Below are 16,682 nucleotides of genomic sequence, written 5' to 3' on the forward strand. Positions count from 1 at the left end.
GTGAGTGTAGTGTTAGATTTAATTAGTACATTTTTATTTTTCAAGCAAAGTATAAGGGAGTTGTACTCCAGTCTAGTAGGTGGCGGTAATGCAACAAATTGGATGTCACCCGCCGTTAAGCCTCATAGAAGAAGAAGGGCTGTAAGTTGTGTTCAGTCCTTTGACCAGGGTCTACGATTGATTTTAGCCCTAAAGTCCGTGGCGTAGGCCAAGTTCTCCTGCTGTTCCAATTTCACTATTTGCTATCAAAAACAAAAGTCAGAAAAGGAAAAATGTATTTCACATAAGCCTACATTGATTTACAGGTGGAGGACAAGTAATATTCATGAGTATTGTCATTTATTTCCAAAGCATACTTTCTCAGTCTCCTCAACACAGACAGAACTGCTTATTTTGATCATTGCACCTCTTTTTCATAAAATCAAATTGTGTAGGCTACATGCACAGTCCTGGAAATGTATTGCACTTACAGCCCTTTCAACATTCTTAACAATGTGCATACAAACTCTCTTTATCTCATAGTCTTCTGTATCTCAAATGGGATTAAGTATCCTTGTCTGGCTACTCAAACTCTTTGCTCCAGCCAAATGCTACTCCTTGCCCACAGACATTAGTTTCTTCTCCGGATCTGAATCTGAGTACCTCCCTGACGATTTCTAGAAAGCAAACACATTCTAACCGTTCTGATTGGTCCCAGAAACCAATGGGTTGGGCCAGATCCAGTGCACACGTCGTTAAAGCGGCGTTTTAAAACATTTGTCATTGGCTTTGATACTCTGATTGGTTAAAGCTGATTCATTTGTTTTGTACAACACCCCTCATTTAGACGTCACCACAAACGACTTCAACGATGGCAGTCTTACTTAGACTGAAGTATGTAGTAAACATAGAGCAGCAGAACTATTCAATTTGAGCCGTCAGCAAATATGTACCCCATAAAAGTACTTTATGAAAATCTTTGTAATATACACAAATAATACATTTCCCTGAATATGTAGAAACATTTTCTTCAAATACAATAACCTCTATTGCAAAACACATACCATGTCTTATTTTTGTTTTTGTACTTTTTACCCCTTTTTTGTGATATCCAATTGGTAGTTATAGTCTTGTCTCATCGCTGCAACTCCTGTACGGACTCGGGAGAGGCGAAGGTCGAGAGCCAGGCGTCTTCCAAAACTGCTTGCTTAACCCAGAAGCCAGCCAATGTGGAGGAAACACTGTACAATTGGCAAACGAAGTCAGCGTGCAGGAGTCACTAGAGCACAATGGGACGAGGACATCCCAGCCGGCCAAACCTTCCCCTAACCCGGACGACGCTGGGCCAATTGTATGCCGCCTCATGGGTCTCCCGGGTCGTGGCCGGCTGTGACAGAGCCTGGGATCGAACCCAGGTCTGTAGTGACCTGTAGCGGCCTTAGACCGCTGCGCCACTCGGAAGGCCCCATACCATGTCTTTTTAAAGTCCCCAAGTAAAGTAGTTATGGAGAAACTTCTGTCCTTCTCCGGGGCCACAGGTCCTCAATCCACTGATGTTCTTAGATGGCTGATTTCCAATAGATCCTGTAACAGTCAATCGGCATTCATTCGCAAGGTTTGATTTACAAGGCTACCCTAGACACTCCCAGACACCTCCAAAACCCTTCCAATAATTTACGTTGACACTCCTGTAAGTGTTAAAGGTATTCATGTCAGTCCAGTGCCTCTCTCTAAGGCACCCCCTCTAAAGCCATTCATCCCCTTGCCATTCATCCCCAATAAGCAGGCTGAGGCCGGGAAGGCCAACTCCAGAAACACTATGTTTCATCCACTGTCCAAATCCACATGTCCCCAGTAACTCCACCACATTGATACACAGTGACTAGGATTCCCCCAGCGCAGTCAGACAGTGGATGGTTTGTCATACTGCAGCCGTGGCTGTGGTAATTTTTAGAGCATCCAGCAGGTTGCGCTGTCGGACCCTGAGGCTGGCTATGGTTTCCAAATGGGACTCAGGAGTCCATCCTCTGTGTCTGTCTGACAGCCTGGTCCCCTCCACCCAACCTGAAGAATGACAGATAGAGGGAGAGAGAAGCAGGGAGGGGGAGAGGAAAGAGGAGGGACAGAAGGGAAAGAGTTTTAACAAAAAGCAACTAAAAAAGCAACACATTTTAAGCACTCAATAATGCTGAGGTATGGAGATGTGTATTCCCACAACCAATCAGGAAGTGGGTGGTTCTGTCTTCCTTACCGTCGCTGCTCTGCTGGTGGACGAGAATGACCTCAGCCTTCTCCAGGGACAGCTCATCTGGTTGGTGGGCAACGAAGGCTCGGACGCACTGCATCTGTGTGAAGTCTGTGAGTGGGAGAGAGGGTCAGAGGTCAAATACAACAGGGTCAAGATGTCCCCATTGTCTGGCCATGCTAGGCTGGATGGCAATATAGCAATTTTCAACCCACCTTGTTCTGCAGAGTAGTCAATAACAGGATGGGGCCTGGAGACCGCTGAGATCCAACGCAGTTTATCACCTCTGAAAGATCACAAGAAAACACACTTTTTTACACACAATAAGACACACCTGTGGATTAAACTACTCTCATTCTTTGTAACACACTCACACACAGGCACACACTCACACACACACACAACCCTCTCTGTCTTACTGTGTGTCGGTGCTAAGTAGCAGGGCTTTCTTGTTAAGGTGGAGGCGGAAAAGGTTCTTCTCTAGAGAGTGCAGTTTGACCCGACAGTTCTCAGCTCGCAGTTCTGACACTGGAGCATGGTCTATCACCGTGAACCTGCCCCCTCTAGAGCGAGGGAGGAGAAGAGTGGAGAGTAAATAATGCCCAATGATGAGAACATAAAAAAACTTCAACGTCAATAGAAAGTCCTATCGGTCTAGATTTCCTAATGCTTGGTTTGCTTTGGTTCGTTGTGTGAGTGTGTTTGTCTGAGGGGACTCACTCTTTGTTCAGCGACAGCAGCAGGTAGTCATTGAAGAGGTGAAGGTAGACGCTCCTCTCTGTCTCCTTCAGAGAGAAATCCATCATCTCAGTCACCGGTCCCTCTCTCACCAGCCTACGAGACTGACTGACCAGGGGGAGAGTCTACAACACACACACATAGGTTAAACTTGTACTTGTATTGTAACTTTTTATTGTGATCAGTTCAACACATGTTCAAGGGACAGCATGTAAAGCAGGGGATCGTGGGAGATGTAGTTTATTACACACCCTGCATTCAAAGTCCACTCTGGCACTGAGAGAGACCAGCGACTCAATGCTCTTCATCTGAGTAATACTGTCATTGCTCTCCTGGATCAACTGAAGGACAGAGGGAGAGAAGAGAGATGGTTAACAGTTATCTCTTGGCTACATCATGTAACAGTGCACCACCAGAAGAAGGGGGGGGGGGGGGGGGTGTAACATACCCTCTCCAGTAGCTTCATAGCTTTGATGGCCTGGACCTCCTCCTCTGTGCCTTGGGCTGTTCTCTTCACAATGTTCTGAGGCAAAAATACAGAGAGAAATGGGGAGAATGAGACCGAGTCGAAGAGAGGATTATAAGGAGTTGCGTACTTCGATTGTGCACTTAAAACATACACACAGTCACACAAACACACCTGCACAAGGAGTTTGATTCGTGTGATCCTCTGGAAGGGGAGGATGAGGAAGGAGCGAAGAGGAAGGCGCTGACACACTGGACTGCGTTCCAACTTCTCCACTACCCGCCTGAACCCTTGGTTCTCATCCCTGCAAGGCAGACAGAGAGAAAGAAGGTGCTGTTTGTAAGTCAACGTAAACACATATAAATGTGCAGTAATACAAAGAGTGTCAGAAAGAGTCTGTCCAGTAAGTGAACCCTGGGGGAGGACTCACATGAGTCTCTGGTAAGTGGCATCCTGATATGATTGGTTGGTGAGGTAGGGCACGTAGACCTTCTTGAAGCGTTGACAGTGGCGAGCGATGATGTCACACACGGTGAAGTGCATCATATCAGATTCCACCCTCTCTTCCAGCTTCGACAGAAAACTACGAGAACAACAAATACAGAGAAAGACTACGAGGTAAACGTTGACAGAAACAATATATAAAGAGGGGCATAGAGAGGCCCGTGACATTCAGCCTGTGGGTTTGCTAGTTTGAGGAACAAACAAATAAGTCCCAGTCCTCTCACCTGTGGCTGATGGCTCGGACATCAGCCAGCCTGGAGAACAGCCAGCTCCTGTCCTGAGTAGTCAACAGCTCCCCGAGCTGCTTAGACTTGACAAAGTGATCCACCACAATATCCAGACTACGACAGTATGACGCTTCTGAAGTTACAACCTCAAACTGCACCTGACAGGAAGAAGAAAGGAAGAGGAGAGGGGGAGATTACAGGCACTGTTCCAACTACCCCAAGGACCCATAGATCCAGGCTCTAGGAAATCAACATTAGCTACTAGGCCCCTGGCAAATGTCATCATCGACATCGCTGGTTGAAGGGTCAACTGTTTGTTTTTGTTTACCTCCTGCAGGCGTCTCTGGTCGTTAGTCAGCTCCCCAAACGCAGCACTGTTCCTGACCTCAGGGATCTCTTGCCACAGGCTGGGGGACTGGGTGAGGGAGATGGAGAGGCGGGGAGAGGAAGGCCTGGCCGGGGGGGGCTGGGGCGGCTGTGGTACGGGTAGGAACTTGGCACTGGTGCCACTGGAGGTAGAGCCAGAGTGGGACAGAGAGTGGGGGTGGATGACTGGGGGGAGACAGGGTAAGGGCCTGCGTGCCGGAGGAAGCGAGGGGGCCAGAGAGGGGGGTACGGGGGACAGGGGGACAGGGAGCTCCTCGTAGATGGAGAGGGCGTCAGAGCAAGACTGACTGAGGATCTCCCTGTTCTGAGCCGTCTCACTGTACTCCTGGTAGAGCTGTGAATCTGAGAGGGGGTGAGGGAGAGGAGGGGAGAGGGAAAAGCGAAAGGAGGGGAGGCAAAGAGAGGTGACGAGAGAGATGAGTAGAGTAAGAGAGAGAGAAAAGTTAGACAGGGACAGAATGGGTGTTAATGAAGAGGACAAGTGAGAGAGAGGCAGAGAAAGAAAGCAAAGGAGAAAGTGGAAGACAGTAAGAAGACAGTGAGAAGAAAAACAGAGTTAGGGGGAGAAATATCAAGAGAGGGAAAGGTAGAGAGAGACAGAGAAGTGGGTTAGCCAGAGTGTATGGTTTGCATTTTACACTTCATGAAATGCTATGCTGTAGCAGCAACAGTTGATATTAATTGGCGTTAAGAGATATGAATACCTGCACAAACCTGCCTGTGGCCCTGGAGCGCACGCACACACACACGCACGCACACACACACACCTGCCCCATTTCATACAATTTCACCATGACTCATAGACCTGCAAACCTGCTGCCATGTTGGTATGTTTAAACGATTGGGTTGGAAAGTAGAACTGAAAATGAAATCCTACAGTTTATAGGTTCCGTGGAAGAAACCTACAACATGTTTGAGCTGGAAAACAATCTGGGAAAATACAGAAAGGGATCAAGCACACACTGTATACATGATTAAGCCATTCACAGGAATAAGTCTGTCTTGGGACTCACAGTACACTGCTATACAGTCATATCTAGTCTCAGATTCAATCTGTCTGTGGACACGTTTGTTTAACAGTACCTTCACTGGCAGATGATTTCTGTCTGTGGAAGTATCTTGTTTGATTTTACTGACTTTTTCATTTCAAATTACAAGGAGCGTAGTCAACCTAGAAATACATGTGCCTTCACAGATTCCATACCTACATAGCCATAAACACAAGACTAGCTCTCTCTGCTCATTGTAGCATAAAAGGTGCTATTGAACTAACATTACTATCATATTATTACATATAAAATACATGTCAGAGAAGTGGATGTGTGAAAGTGGATGTGAGTGCCTCAGGGATGAAGGAGAGAAAAGAGAGGCAGAGCAGTAGAGGAAGAGGAAGAGGTAGAGCAGTAGAGGAAGAGGTAGAGCAGTAGAAGTAGAGCAGTAGAGGTAGTGCAGTAGAAGTAGAGCAGTAGAAGTAGAGCAGTACAAGTAGTGCAGTAAAGGTAGTGTAGTAGAGGTAGTGCAGTAGAGGTAGAGCAGTAGAAGTAGAGCAGTACAAGTAGTGCAGTAAAGGTAGGTAGTAGAGGTAGTGCAGTAGAAGTAGAGCAGTAGAAGTAATGCAGTAAAGGTAGTGCAGTAGAAGTAGTGCAGTAGAAGTAGAGCAGTACAAGTAGTGCAGTATAGGTAGTGTAGTAGAGGTAGTGCAGTAGAGGTAGTGCAGTAGAAGTAGAGCAGTACAAGTAGTGCAGTAAAGGTAGTGTAGTAAAGGTAGTGCAGTAGAGGTAGAGCAGTAGAAGTAGTGCAGTAAAGGTAGGTAGTAGAGGTAGTGCAGTAAAGGTAGTGTAGTAGAGGTAGAGCAGTAAAGGTAGGTAGTAGAGGTAGTGCAGTAGAAGTAGAGCAGTAGAAGTAATGCAGTAAAGGTAGTGCAGTAAAGGTAGAGCAGTAGAGGTAGTGCAGTAAAGGTAGGTAGTAGAGGTAGTGCAGTAAAGGTAGGTAGTAGAGGTAGTGCAGTAAAGGTAGTGTAGTAGAGGTAGAGCAGTAGAGGTAGTGCAGTAAAGGTAGGTAGTAGAGGTAGTGCAGTAAAGGTAGGTAGTAGAGGTAGTGCAGTAGAAGTAGAGCAGTAGAAGTAATGCAGTAAAGGTAGTGCAGTAGAAGTAGAGCAGTACAAGTAGAGCAGTAGAGGTAGTGTAGTAGAGGTAGTGCAGTAGAGGTAGTGCAGTAGAGGTAGTGCAGTAGAAGTAGTGCAGTAGAAGTAGAGCAGTACAAGTAGTGCAGTAAAGGTAGTGTAGTAGAGGTAGTGCAGTAGAGGTAGAGCAGTAGAAGTAGTGCAGTAAAGGTAGGTAGTAGAGGTAGTGCAGTAAAGGTAGTGTAGTAGAGGTAGAGCAGTAAAGGTAGGTAGTAGAGGTAGTGCAGTAGAAGTAGAGCAGTAGAAGTAGAGCAGTAGAAGTAGAGCAGTACAAGTAGTGCAGTAAAGGTAGTGTAGTAGAGGTAGTGCAGTAAAGGTAGTGCAGTAAAGGTAGTGTAGTAGAGGTAGTGCAGTAGAGGTAGTGTAGTAGAGGTAGTGCAGTAGAGGTAGTGCAGTAGAAGTAGTGCAGTAGAAGTAGAGCAGTACAAGTAGTGCAGTAAAGGTAGTGTAGTAGAGGTAGTGCAGTAGAAGTAGTGCAGTAGAGGTAGTGCAGTAGAAGAAGAGGTAGTGCAGTAGAAGTAGAGGTAGTGCAGTAGAGGTAAAGGTAGTGCAGTAGAAGTAGAGGTAGTGCAGTAGAAGTAGAGGTAGTGCAGTAGAAGTAGAGGTAGTGCAGTAGAAGTAGAGGTAGTGCAGTAGAAGTAGAGGTAGTGCAGTAGAAGTAGAGGTAGTGCAGTAGAGGTAGTGCAGTAGAGGTAGAGGCAGTGCAGTAGAAGTAGAGGTAGTGCAGTAGAGGTAGAGGTAGTGCAGTAGAGGAAGAGGTAGTGCAGTAGAAGAAGAGGTAGTGCAGTAGAAGTAGAGGTAGTGCAGTAGAGGTAGAGGTAGTGCAGTAGAGGTAGTGCAGTAGAAGTAGAGCAGTAGAGGTAGTGCAGTAGAGGTAGTGCAGTAGAAGTAGAGCAGTAGAGGTAGTGCAGTAGAAGTAGTGCAGTAGAAGTAGAGCAGTAGAGGTAGTGCAGTAGAGGTAGTGCAGTAGAGGTAGTGCAGTAGAAGTAGTGCAGTAGAAGTAGAGCAGTAGAGGTAGTGCAGTAGAGGTAGTGCAGTAGAAGTAGTGCAGTAGAAGTAGAGCAGTAGAGGTAGTGCAGTAGAAGTAGTGCAGTAGAAGTAGAGCAGTAGAGGTAGTGCAGTAGAGGTAGTGCAGTAGAAGTAGAGCAGTAGAAGTAGTGCAGTAGAGGTAGTGCAGTAGAAGTAGTGCAGTAGAAGTAGTGCAGTAGAGGTAGTGCAGTAGAAGTAGAGCAGTAGAAGTAGTGCAGTAGAGGTAGTGCAGTAGAAGTAGTGCAGTAGAAGTAGTGCAGTAGAAGTAGTGCAGTAGAAGTAGAGCAGTAGAAGTAGAGCAGTAGAGGTAGTGCAGTAGAGGTAGTGCAGTAGAAGTAGTGCAGTAGAAGTAGAGCAGTAGAGGTAGTGCAGTAGAAGTAGAGCAGTAGAGGTAGTGCAGTAGAGGTAGTGCAGTAGAAGTAGAGCAGTAGAGGTAGTGCAGTAGAGGTAGTGCAGTAGAAGTAGAGCAGTAGAAGTAATGCAGTAGAAGTAGAGCAGTAGAGGTAGTGCAGTAGAGGTAGTGCAGTAGAAGTAGTGCAGTAGAAGTAGTGCAGTAGAGGTAAAGCAGAGATACTCACTGTAAAATTTGGAGTTCCTCCTAGCCATTCTGATGGTATCCGTGACATTCCTGGACAGAGTGAGAGACAGGAGTCAAGTCAGGGAATCGTCCACACTTCATCTACAGAAGTAGTGTGGTACATTTTATCTCTACTATTTTAACTCAGGCACTAGCTAACACAGCCTAGTGTTAGGGTTAAATTGCAGACAACAGATCTAACGGTACTTATTGCATGCATGACATCAAAAGACTATACATGGCAAGTGGCCATGTAAAACACACAGTCACTGTGGTAGCCCAGTGCACCTACATTACATGTGCCCCCTCCCTCCCCCTGCTATCTTCTACTCACCTCAGATCCACATCTCCCCAGTTGAAGTTCACCTCCTCCTCCTCATCATCATCTGGAAGCAGAACATATTGGTTCCAGTGTAGTCCAGAGAGGTAGAGCAACATAACCCAATAATGTAATATACTGTGGCTGAGAACAGCTCAGCCCAACATGGCCTACAGAACAGGCAGAGCTGTTTTGGTTACAGAAACAAGGATGGGTTTGTTTGCAGAACTCCCCTAGCTGTGTTCCACTCTAGGTGGTGTGCTGTAAACAGAACTACTGAACTGACAACAGAGCTGGGATAGAATGGCTAGAAGAGTCATGGAGGAGGAATGAGTTCTGGTTCCAGACAGTCTAACCCTGCCTATTTATTGCGAGATTCTGTGATTGCCACTCTGTCCCCACCTCCACTGTCATCCTCCATTTCCCCCACCTCCTTCCCCCATTTCAGTGACTCAGCTGATGGCAGTTTCTTATAAGTATCTGCATAAAATCACTTCAATGAACTGATGATGAAATTCACACCTCAAGATAAGGAAATTTAAACAGCAAAACAGAATTCCACAGTTGTGGTAAGGTTGGGTTAGTTAGCATCAGAGGTTGGATCTCATTAAGATTTTTGTGAGATCCCACATGAAAAAAATACTACAGTTTACTATAGAATATTACAATGTTGTAACATACTGTAGCATACTATAGTAAATACTACAGTAATGTCCACAAAAACACTACAGTCAGCAAAAACACTCCAGTAAATACTACAGTATATTACAATTCGCAAAAACACTACATTAATTACTTTTGTATATACTACAGTTATTTTACTACAGTATTTATACTATAGTTAACTGTAAATACTACAGTAAATATTCCAGTATTCTGCAAAAATACTACAGCGAATACATAAGCAAATTAGGCCCGATGGGTAGTGGTATATGGCTAATATACCAAGGTTATGGGCTGTTCTTATGCAGGACGCATCGAGGAGTACCTGGATACAGCCCTTAGCTGTGGTACATTGGCCATATACCACAAATCCCTGAGATGCCTTATTGCTATTATAAACTGGTTACCAATGTAATTAGAACAGTAAAAAGTACTTTTTTGTCATACCAGTGTTAGACAGTCTGTTATACCACGTCTTTCAGACAATCAGCGTTCAGGGCTTGAAACACCTGGTTTACAATATAGTATTTATACCATAGTATACTATAGTATTTTTTCATGTGGGTATCAATAACTAATAATTAACATTTGTTTATATAACTGTCTTCAAATGAAAACATTTGAACTCTTCTGTCTGGCGTTCTAAAAGGTTTGGTTAGGTTGACAAAATGAGATGATTTGAGATGATCATGAAATGAGTTGAGTAATACGATCATAATTAGGATATTGTAATGTTAATCTGTGTTAGGTGTTGAGTATTAAGATCATAATTAGGATATTCTAATGTTAATCTGTGTTAGGTGTTGAGTATTAAGATCATAATTAGGATGTTCTAATGTTAATCTGTGTGAGGTGTTGAGTATTAAGATCATAATTAGGATGTTCTAATGTTAATCTGTGTTAGGTGTTGAGTATTAAGATCATAATTAGGATATTCTAATGTTAATCTGTGTTAGGTGTTGAGTATTAAGATCATAATTAGGATGTTCTAATGTTAATCTGTGTGAGGTGTTGAGTATTAAGATCATAATTAGGATGTTCTAATGTTAATCTGTGTTAGGTGTTGAGTATTAAGATCATAATTACGATGTTCTAATGTTAATCTGTGTTAGGTGTTGAGTATTAAGATCATAATTAGGATGTTCTAATGTTAATCTGTGTGAGGTGTTGAGTATTAAGATCATAATTAGGATGTTCTAATGTTAATCTGTGTGAGGTGTTGAGCTGCTTTTCTCTTGATTTATTCCTCCATCTCTTTCTGTCTGTCTCACCTGACGCCTGGAATATTCTTGTTCTGCGATCCCTCGCATCTCCTCTTCCTTCTTCTTCTTCCTCGTTTCTTCTTTCTGTTGTCTTGCGGAACCCCCGCCTCCTATACCGAACATCGGTGCCCAAATCTTGGAAGCTACAAGTGCTCTTCACCCCCCCTCCTCCCGTTTTTTTACTCTCTTCCTTGCCCTCCCTCATCCTCTCCTCTTCCCCTCCTACCCTCTTCTCCTCCTCCCTTTCCACTTTCCTTTCCTCAGTCGCCTCTCCCACTTTCCCAATGTCCTCGGTCCCATCCTCGATCCTTCTTTCCTGCTTCCTCTCTACCACACTATTCTCTTCCCCATCTCCCACAGTCCTCTCTTTCTCCCCTTCTTCCTCCGTCTTTTCCTCTGTGGTGGTGATAGGTTGTTCTGAATCAGGGTTGTATATAAGGCTGGGGCAGCTGGTTGGTTTGTACAGGGTGTTGCTCACAGAGAGAAACAGATCTTCCTCTTTCTGGGAATTCGCTTCTTTCTCTGCATCCAGTATATGAACCTCGTCCCCAACTTCGACCCCTTTCTCCATCTCACCCTCATCCTCTGTCACCATCTCTACCTGGATATGTATATGACTGTCTGTTTGTCTGTCCGCACACACATTGTTACCCTCCACCTCCTCTCCCTGTGTGTCTGTAGGTGTGTCACCATGAGTATTGTGTAGGGTCAGAGCAGCATGCATGTCTATGGGTTTGCCATCACCAAGCATAGCTGTGAAAGCCTCAGCATGCACGTCTGTTAGTTTCTCCCCTGTACCTCTCTCATCCTCCAGCTTCCCTGGCTCTGCCTCCCGTTCAACCAGCCTCTCCTCCACCGACTTCCTCCCACGCTTCTTCCTCTTCTGAACCGTGGCGTAGACGGTTGAGGCTCCTCCCCCCTCTAGCGTCTCATCCTTTTCTTCCTCTAGCTCCTCTTCTACCCTCTCGGTCCCTCTCGCAGTCTGGCTGACCTCTTGACTTCCCTGTGACTCTGGCTGGGGGTTGCTGAGGGCTGGTTCCTCCGAGCTGCCAAGGATTTCGCTCAATACGTTCTTGGCCCACTTCATGTGTGAGGGCTGGGAGTGGCGCTTGGCCTCCTCTTCTGTGCTCCAGGCTTCACTTATACAGATTTGGATGGCCACAGCTTCCTCTGGGCTCATCACTCCAGGGTCATTTTGGTCAGAGGTGGCTTGGTCAACTACAGGGATCCCATGGTGGTGGTACTCTCCACTGGGATGTGAAGATGGACCTATCTCTGGTTCTGTCCTCCTCCTGTCTGTTGGGTCCCTCTCTCTTGTTTCTGTGTACTCTTCATGTCTTTCTCTCCACTCTTTGAGGAGTTTTTCGGTCTCAGAGTTCCTCCTTCGCTCTATCTCAGCGTATGGGTTCTCCTCCATGACCTTCAGTCGTTCTCCGCTCTCTTGTTCTAGGGTGGTGTGACTGACGTCCACTATGGAGCTCTCTTCTGTGTCTGTTCTCTCCTCCTTTGGCACATGGATCTCATCCCTCACTATTTTTCTCTCATCCTCTGCCCCTTGGTCTCCATCTCTGGAAGGGTTCTCATGAGGGAGGTGTGTGATGTCATCACTGTCCCTATGACCATATCCAGGATTTTGATTGGTCCGCTCTGATTCCATGTCACCCAAGACTGCTGTCTGATTGGGTTTTGACCTGGGCAGTGTTTGCCCAATCACACAGAATACATAGGTTGGTTGCTTCTTCCCCTTTCCATCATTCACCTCTCCCACCACTGCATCATCCTTTTGCTCTGTCCTCTCTTCTGTTCTTTCTCTCTCTCTTTCATGTCTTCTCCCTCCACCTCTCTTCATCTCTCCCTCGCTCCCCTGAAAGCTAACAGGTTGCCTGGTAACATGAATAGCAACCCCAACTTCCAAGAATTCCTTGCAGTCCTCAAACTCCTCTTCTCCACCACTGGACACAGTGATAAAGCCGTCCTCAGAGGAAGCGATTCTATCCCTCCCTCCTTCCCACTCTCTATCACTTCCTCCATCGCTCTCGAAGAGTGTATATCTATCACTTCCTCCTTCTTCCTCACTGTCACCTTCTGTGTTATCTGTCACATTCTCTCTCTCCGTCTCCCTGTCCCTCTGCCAGCGTTCCTCTCTCTCTCCATCGCTGTAAGTCTGGTGTTCCTCTCCTCTGCTATAACTCCTCCAGGCTTCTGTCTCATCGTCTTCATCTACATTTAACCCTCTCTCCAAATACCTCTCCCTCCCTCCCTCCCTCTCAGCTTCTCTCTCTTCGTCTATGGACTTTCTTTGTTCCACCGGCCTATCCTCTTGTCCTTCTCCCTCTGTCTTCCTCTCTTTTTCTCTGCCTGTCCTTTGTTCCACGGATCTGTCCTCTTGTCCTTCTCCCTCTGTCTTCCTCTCTTTTTCTCTGCCTGTCCTTTGTTCCACGGATCTGTCCTCTTGTCCTTCTCCCTCTGTCTTCCTCTCTTTTTCTCTGCCTGTCCTTTGTTCCACGGATCTGTCCTCTTGTCCTTCTCCCTCTGTCTTCCTCTCTTTTTCTCTGCCTGTCCTTTGTTCCACGGATCTGTCCTCTTCTTCACTTCTCTCTCTCCATCTGTTAGTGTGCCTATCTCTTTCTCGCTCTATAACCTCATCCTCTAAAGAGGAGTCTTTGTTATATCTGACCCTCTGTGGTAATAACCACATCCTCCTCTGCTCAGGGCGCTTTGGTATCGTCTCTTCCTTTCCTTCTTCTCTCCCCCTCACTCTATCTGGTCTCTCTCTTTCACTACAGTCTCTCTGCCCCCTGTCCACATCCTTCTCTCCCTCTGACTCCTTCTCTTCATGACTTTCTCTTCCTCTTCTCCATTTTCTTTCCTTCTCTATGTCACTGCTCCATTCTCCGCTGCTCTGGACTCGTGGTGGCACCCTTGGGGCTGTCTCGCTCAGCGATCGACTAGCTCCGTCTGCTCCTCCCTCCCTTTTGAGATCTGTCTCTCTGTCCCTCTTCTCCCTGCGCCTCCTCTCTTCATCCTCCCCCTTGGAATATCTCTCCCTCTCTCTGAATCTCTCTCCATCCATCCGCTTCCTTCTCTCTCCAGTTACATTGGGCTGTGTTCCCACCCTCACTTTCTCTAGGTCCCTCCTTTCCCTTGGTCTGTCCTCTCGCCTGCCCCCTTCTCTCACCTCATCCCTCTCTCTCTCCACTTCCCTCACTTTTCTCCTGTCCCTCTCTCTGTATCTCTCCATGTCACTCTTTCCATCCCTGTCCCCTTCCCTAACTCTCTCTCTATAAGCATCTCTCCTTCCATCCCTCTCTCTGTATATCTCCCCCCCTCTCCATTTCTGTCTCTCCTTCTCTTTCTCCCTCACTCTATCCCATGCTGCGTTCCCCTCAGTGTCCCCCTCACTTTTACTGTGCAGATGTTTCAGTTCTCTTCTGTTGTCATCTCTCACTCTCTCTTTCCTCTTCTCTCCATCACTGTCTCCCTCACTCCTGGTGTCCCTCTGTCCCTCTGTATTTCCTTCCCTCCTTCCATCCCTGCCCTCTCTATCGGAATAGTTCTGTGAATCTCCCTCTCTTCTTCCATCCTCTCTTTCTCCCTGCCAGAGTTTTGACCTCTCTCTCTCTCCATCCATATACCTCTCTCTTTTGCTCCGTAGGTCATTACCCTTTGAGTCCCTCTCTCTTCTCCTCTCTCTGAAATCTGGCTCCGCTTCCCTCGCTCTCTCCCTCCGTCTCACTGTCTTATCCTCCATGGGCTTTCCTCCATTTCTCTCTCTGTCCTCCTGTGCCCCGATTCTCTCCTTCTCCCTCTCCCTCTCTCTGTGCCTTTGGAAGTCCCTCTCTGCATCTCGATACCGCTGTATCTTTGCTGCTGTCTCTCGTTCTCTCTCCCAGTCGTCCATCTCTGTTCCCTTCGGTCTCTCCAATTGTCTCATTCCTTCTTTCCCCACATCTTCCTCCACAAATGCACGTATTCTTCTGTCTCTCTCTTTGCTATGTTTTACCATTCTAGGAAACGTGTCTCCTTTCTTTCTCTCCTTTTCTCTGTCTCTGTGGTTCCTGATCTCCAGATTTGAAGTAGGTCTTCCATTGGCACGTCTCTCTCCCGCTCCCCCCCTTTCTCTCTCTCTCCATTCCCTTTCCTCCTCCCTCCCTCTGGATATGAGGGCACACTCCTTCTCTCTGTTCCTCTCTCTTGGTCCGGGTTCCATCTCTTTTCTTCTATTTCTTGTTTTGTCCTTCAATCTCTCCATTTCTCTTTCTCTCCTCCATTCCTCCTCTTGGATCCTCTCCCTGTCTCGGTCTGTCCGGGCCACAGTTCCAGGTCTGGGACTTGTTTCGCGGTAGATCTGGCTGATTGGCTGAGGGTTCCGGTAGGAAGCGCTTTGATTGGATGGATCAAATGTATCAAAGGGAGTCAGACTGGGACGTTTGGTCCCCATGGTAACATACTTTTTTTAGAACCTGAAAGACGGTAATATTCATTAATGTATAATTCATCACAATCTGGACATTCTGCAAGGATACTGCTACAACCAATAGAATCACTTGAAGTAGAAACACTTTCAATCACTAAATGGAGATAAAGGAATGTTGAGATCAATGAAAATGGAAGGTTAACAACAGCATTAGGCCTATTGTGGTCCTCAAACACTGAAGCTGAATAGTGTCTTTACCAGCCCTGACCAATGCTTCACTATGCATTTATTCAAATAGGTAGTCAAAAACATGTCAATTACAAAAAGGTGAAAATACTAACTATAATACAACACAAGTCCAATGTGTTATAACTGTAGGTGTTATGATGATAAGAATCACAAGCAACAATGTGTTTATGCGATCAGTTTGAGACCACAGCATCACAACATAGTCAGACAACAATTAACCCTGTAATTCAATACACTTTAACTCAATAGATTCTACTGCTAACTGCTTGAGTTAATTTAAAGGGAAAATCCACTAATTTTCCCTTTAATAAGCACCAAGTATATATACAACAATAGAGCCAACAGCAAAGTGTTGTAGATAATGACAGAAACAGCCTAGCAGATTATGTGACACCTGGGAACAGTGATTTACTGAACACAGCACAGCACACGTCTGCATAGCACAGTCCACATAACATCGCTCAACACACCAACTAACCCTAAAACAGGACTCTCTTACACACAATGAAAACACATGTAACACATAAACCACCAGACAAATTAGCCATGAATTAATGTTAGAACTGTAGAATGACTGGTAGATCAGTAGAGAAACACAGTAAAGAGATCTGAGGGACTCACCTGAGTTTAGTACGCTAGAGATGTCCAGTCTCCCTTCTCTCTGCAGCTCTCAGTTAGTTCAGTAGTGTAAACTAACAACGATTGCACAACACAAGCAAGGGGGGGGGGGGGGGGGGGGTGTCAGAATGGCGAACAAAATTATATTTCAACTTTAATCCAATCCTGACCCTCTGTCTCGCTCCGCATCGGTTTCCTTCTCGGTCTGTCTGTCAACCTCTCCCCTCTGCTCTTCTCCCGGTTGCTGTTTCACCCCTCCTCCCTCCTTCCCTGCTCAAATTCCCAAACAAGTCTGAACAGATTGACACTTATCTTCCCCCTCCTCTTTTTGTCTCTGTCTTGTCTTCACAGCCGCTGTTAATGAACAGAGGAATCTGGACAAAGCAAATGAAAGGCTGCGGACTGTATCTCACAAATCAATCTGTTCTCCTTCCTCCAACACTGACGTGATCAGTTACTGTTGACCCCGAGATAAAGCTCGCTGACTCACTATCTCTCTCTCACTCTCTCACTCTCCTGCTCCATTCCTCTCTCACCAAATACAGGAAGTACACCTCCTGGGTGTCTCTCCCTTGTCTGTGATTGGTTGAAGCAGGATTTCCGGGTGTGTCTGCATAGCACACTTAAGGCAGGTAAGGGTTGTAGATTCTAGAATCAAGGAAGGGGGAGGGGAGGCAAAGAGGAGTGAGAACACACTCACACAGTGATTCAGCAAACAAACCACCAACACAGCCTACAGCAGGCTTATAAAAACTTCCCTAACAATTCATGGAGAAGTAGTAAATTGGGAAAGGAAAGCTAGTTCTTCAGATCACAGTAA

General features: G+C 46.0%; 1 protein-coding gene across 1 annotated transcript; it reads right to left on the reverse strand.

Moving 5' to 3' along the window:
* Positions 1-322: 322 nt before the first annotated feature.
* LOC110510606 (trichohyalin) lies at positions 323-16,409 on the reverse strand. Its single transcript, XM_036968814.1, has 15 exons — positions 15,866-16,409; positions 10,588-15,041; positions 8,669-8,720; positions 8,336-8,385; positions 4,488-4,888; positions 4,157-4,317; positions 3,859-4,011; positions 3,603-3,732; positions 3,411-3,485; positions 3,214-3,303; positions 2,945-3,087; positions 2,644-2,787; positions 2,440-2,510; positions 2,231-2,335; positions 323-2,043 (listed from the first exon to the last, which is right to left on the reverse strand). Exons 2-15 carry the CDS (start codon positions 15,017-15,019, stop codon positions 1,901-1,903), a joined length of 6,150 nt encoding a protein of 2,049 aa, XP_036824709.1. The 5' UTR covers positions 15,020-15,041; positions 15,866-16,409; the 3' UTR covers positions 323-1,900.
* Positions 16,410-16,682: the final 273 nt, after the last annotated feature.

Source organism: Oncorhynchus mykiss, chromosome 3 (assembly GCF_013265735.2).
Source record: "Oncorhynchus mykiss isolate Arlee chromosome 3, USDA_OmykA_1.1, whole genome shotgun sequence".
Classification (NCBI taxonomy): domain Eukaryota; kingdom Metazoa; phylum Chordata; class Actinopteri; order Salmoniformes; family Salmonidae; genus Oncorhynchus; species Oncorhynchus mykiss.

What these genes read in the sequence shown, in the direction of transcription:
- LOC110510606 (XM_036968814.1), bottom strand. Translation starts at nt 15,019, where the DNA reads ATGGGGACCAAACGTCCCAGTCTGACTCCCTTTGATACATTTGATCCA. An exon ending in ACCAGAGACGCCTGCAGGAG is followed by an intron (nt 4,318 to 4,487) that starts GTAAACAAAAAC and finishes TCTTCCTGTCAG; the next exon opens with GTGCAGTTTGAGGTTGTAAC. An exon ending in GTCCGAGCCATCAGCCACAG is followed by an intron (nt 4,012 to 4,156) that starts GTGAGAGGACTG and finishes TTGTTCTCGTAG; the next exon opens with TTTTCTGTCGAAGCTGGAAG.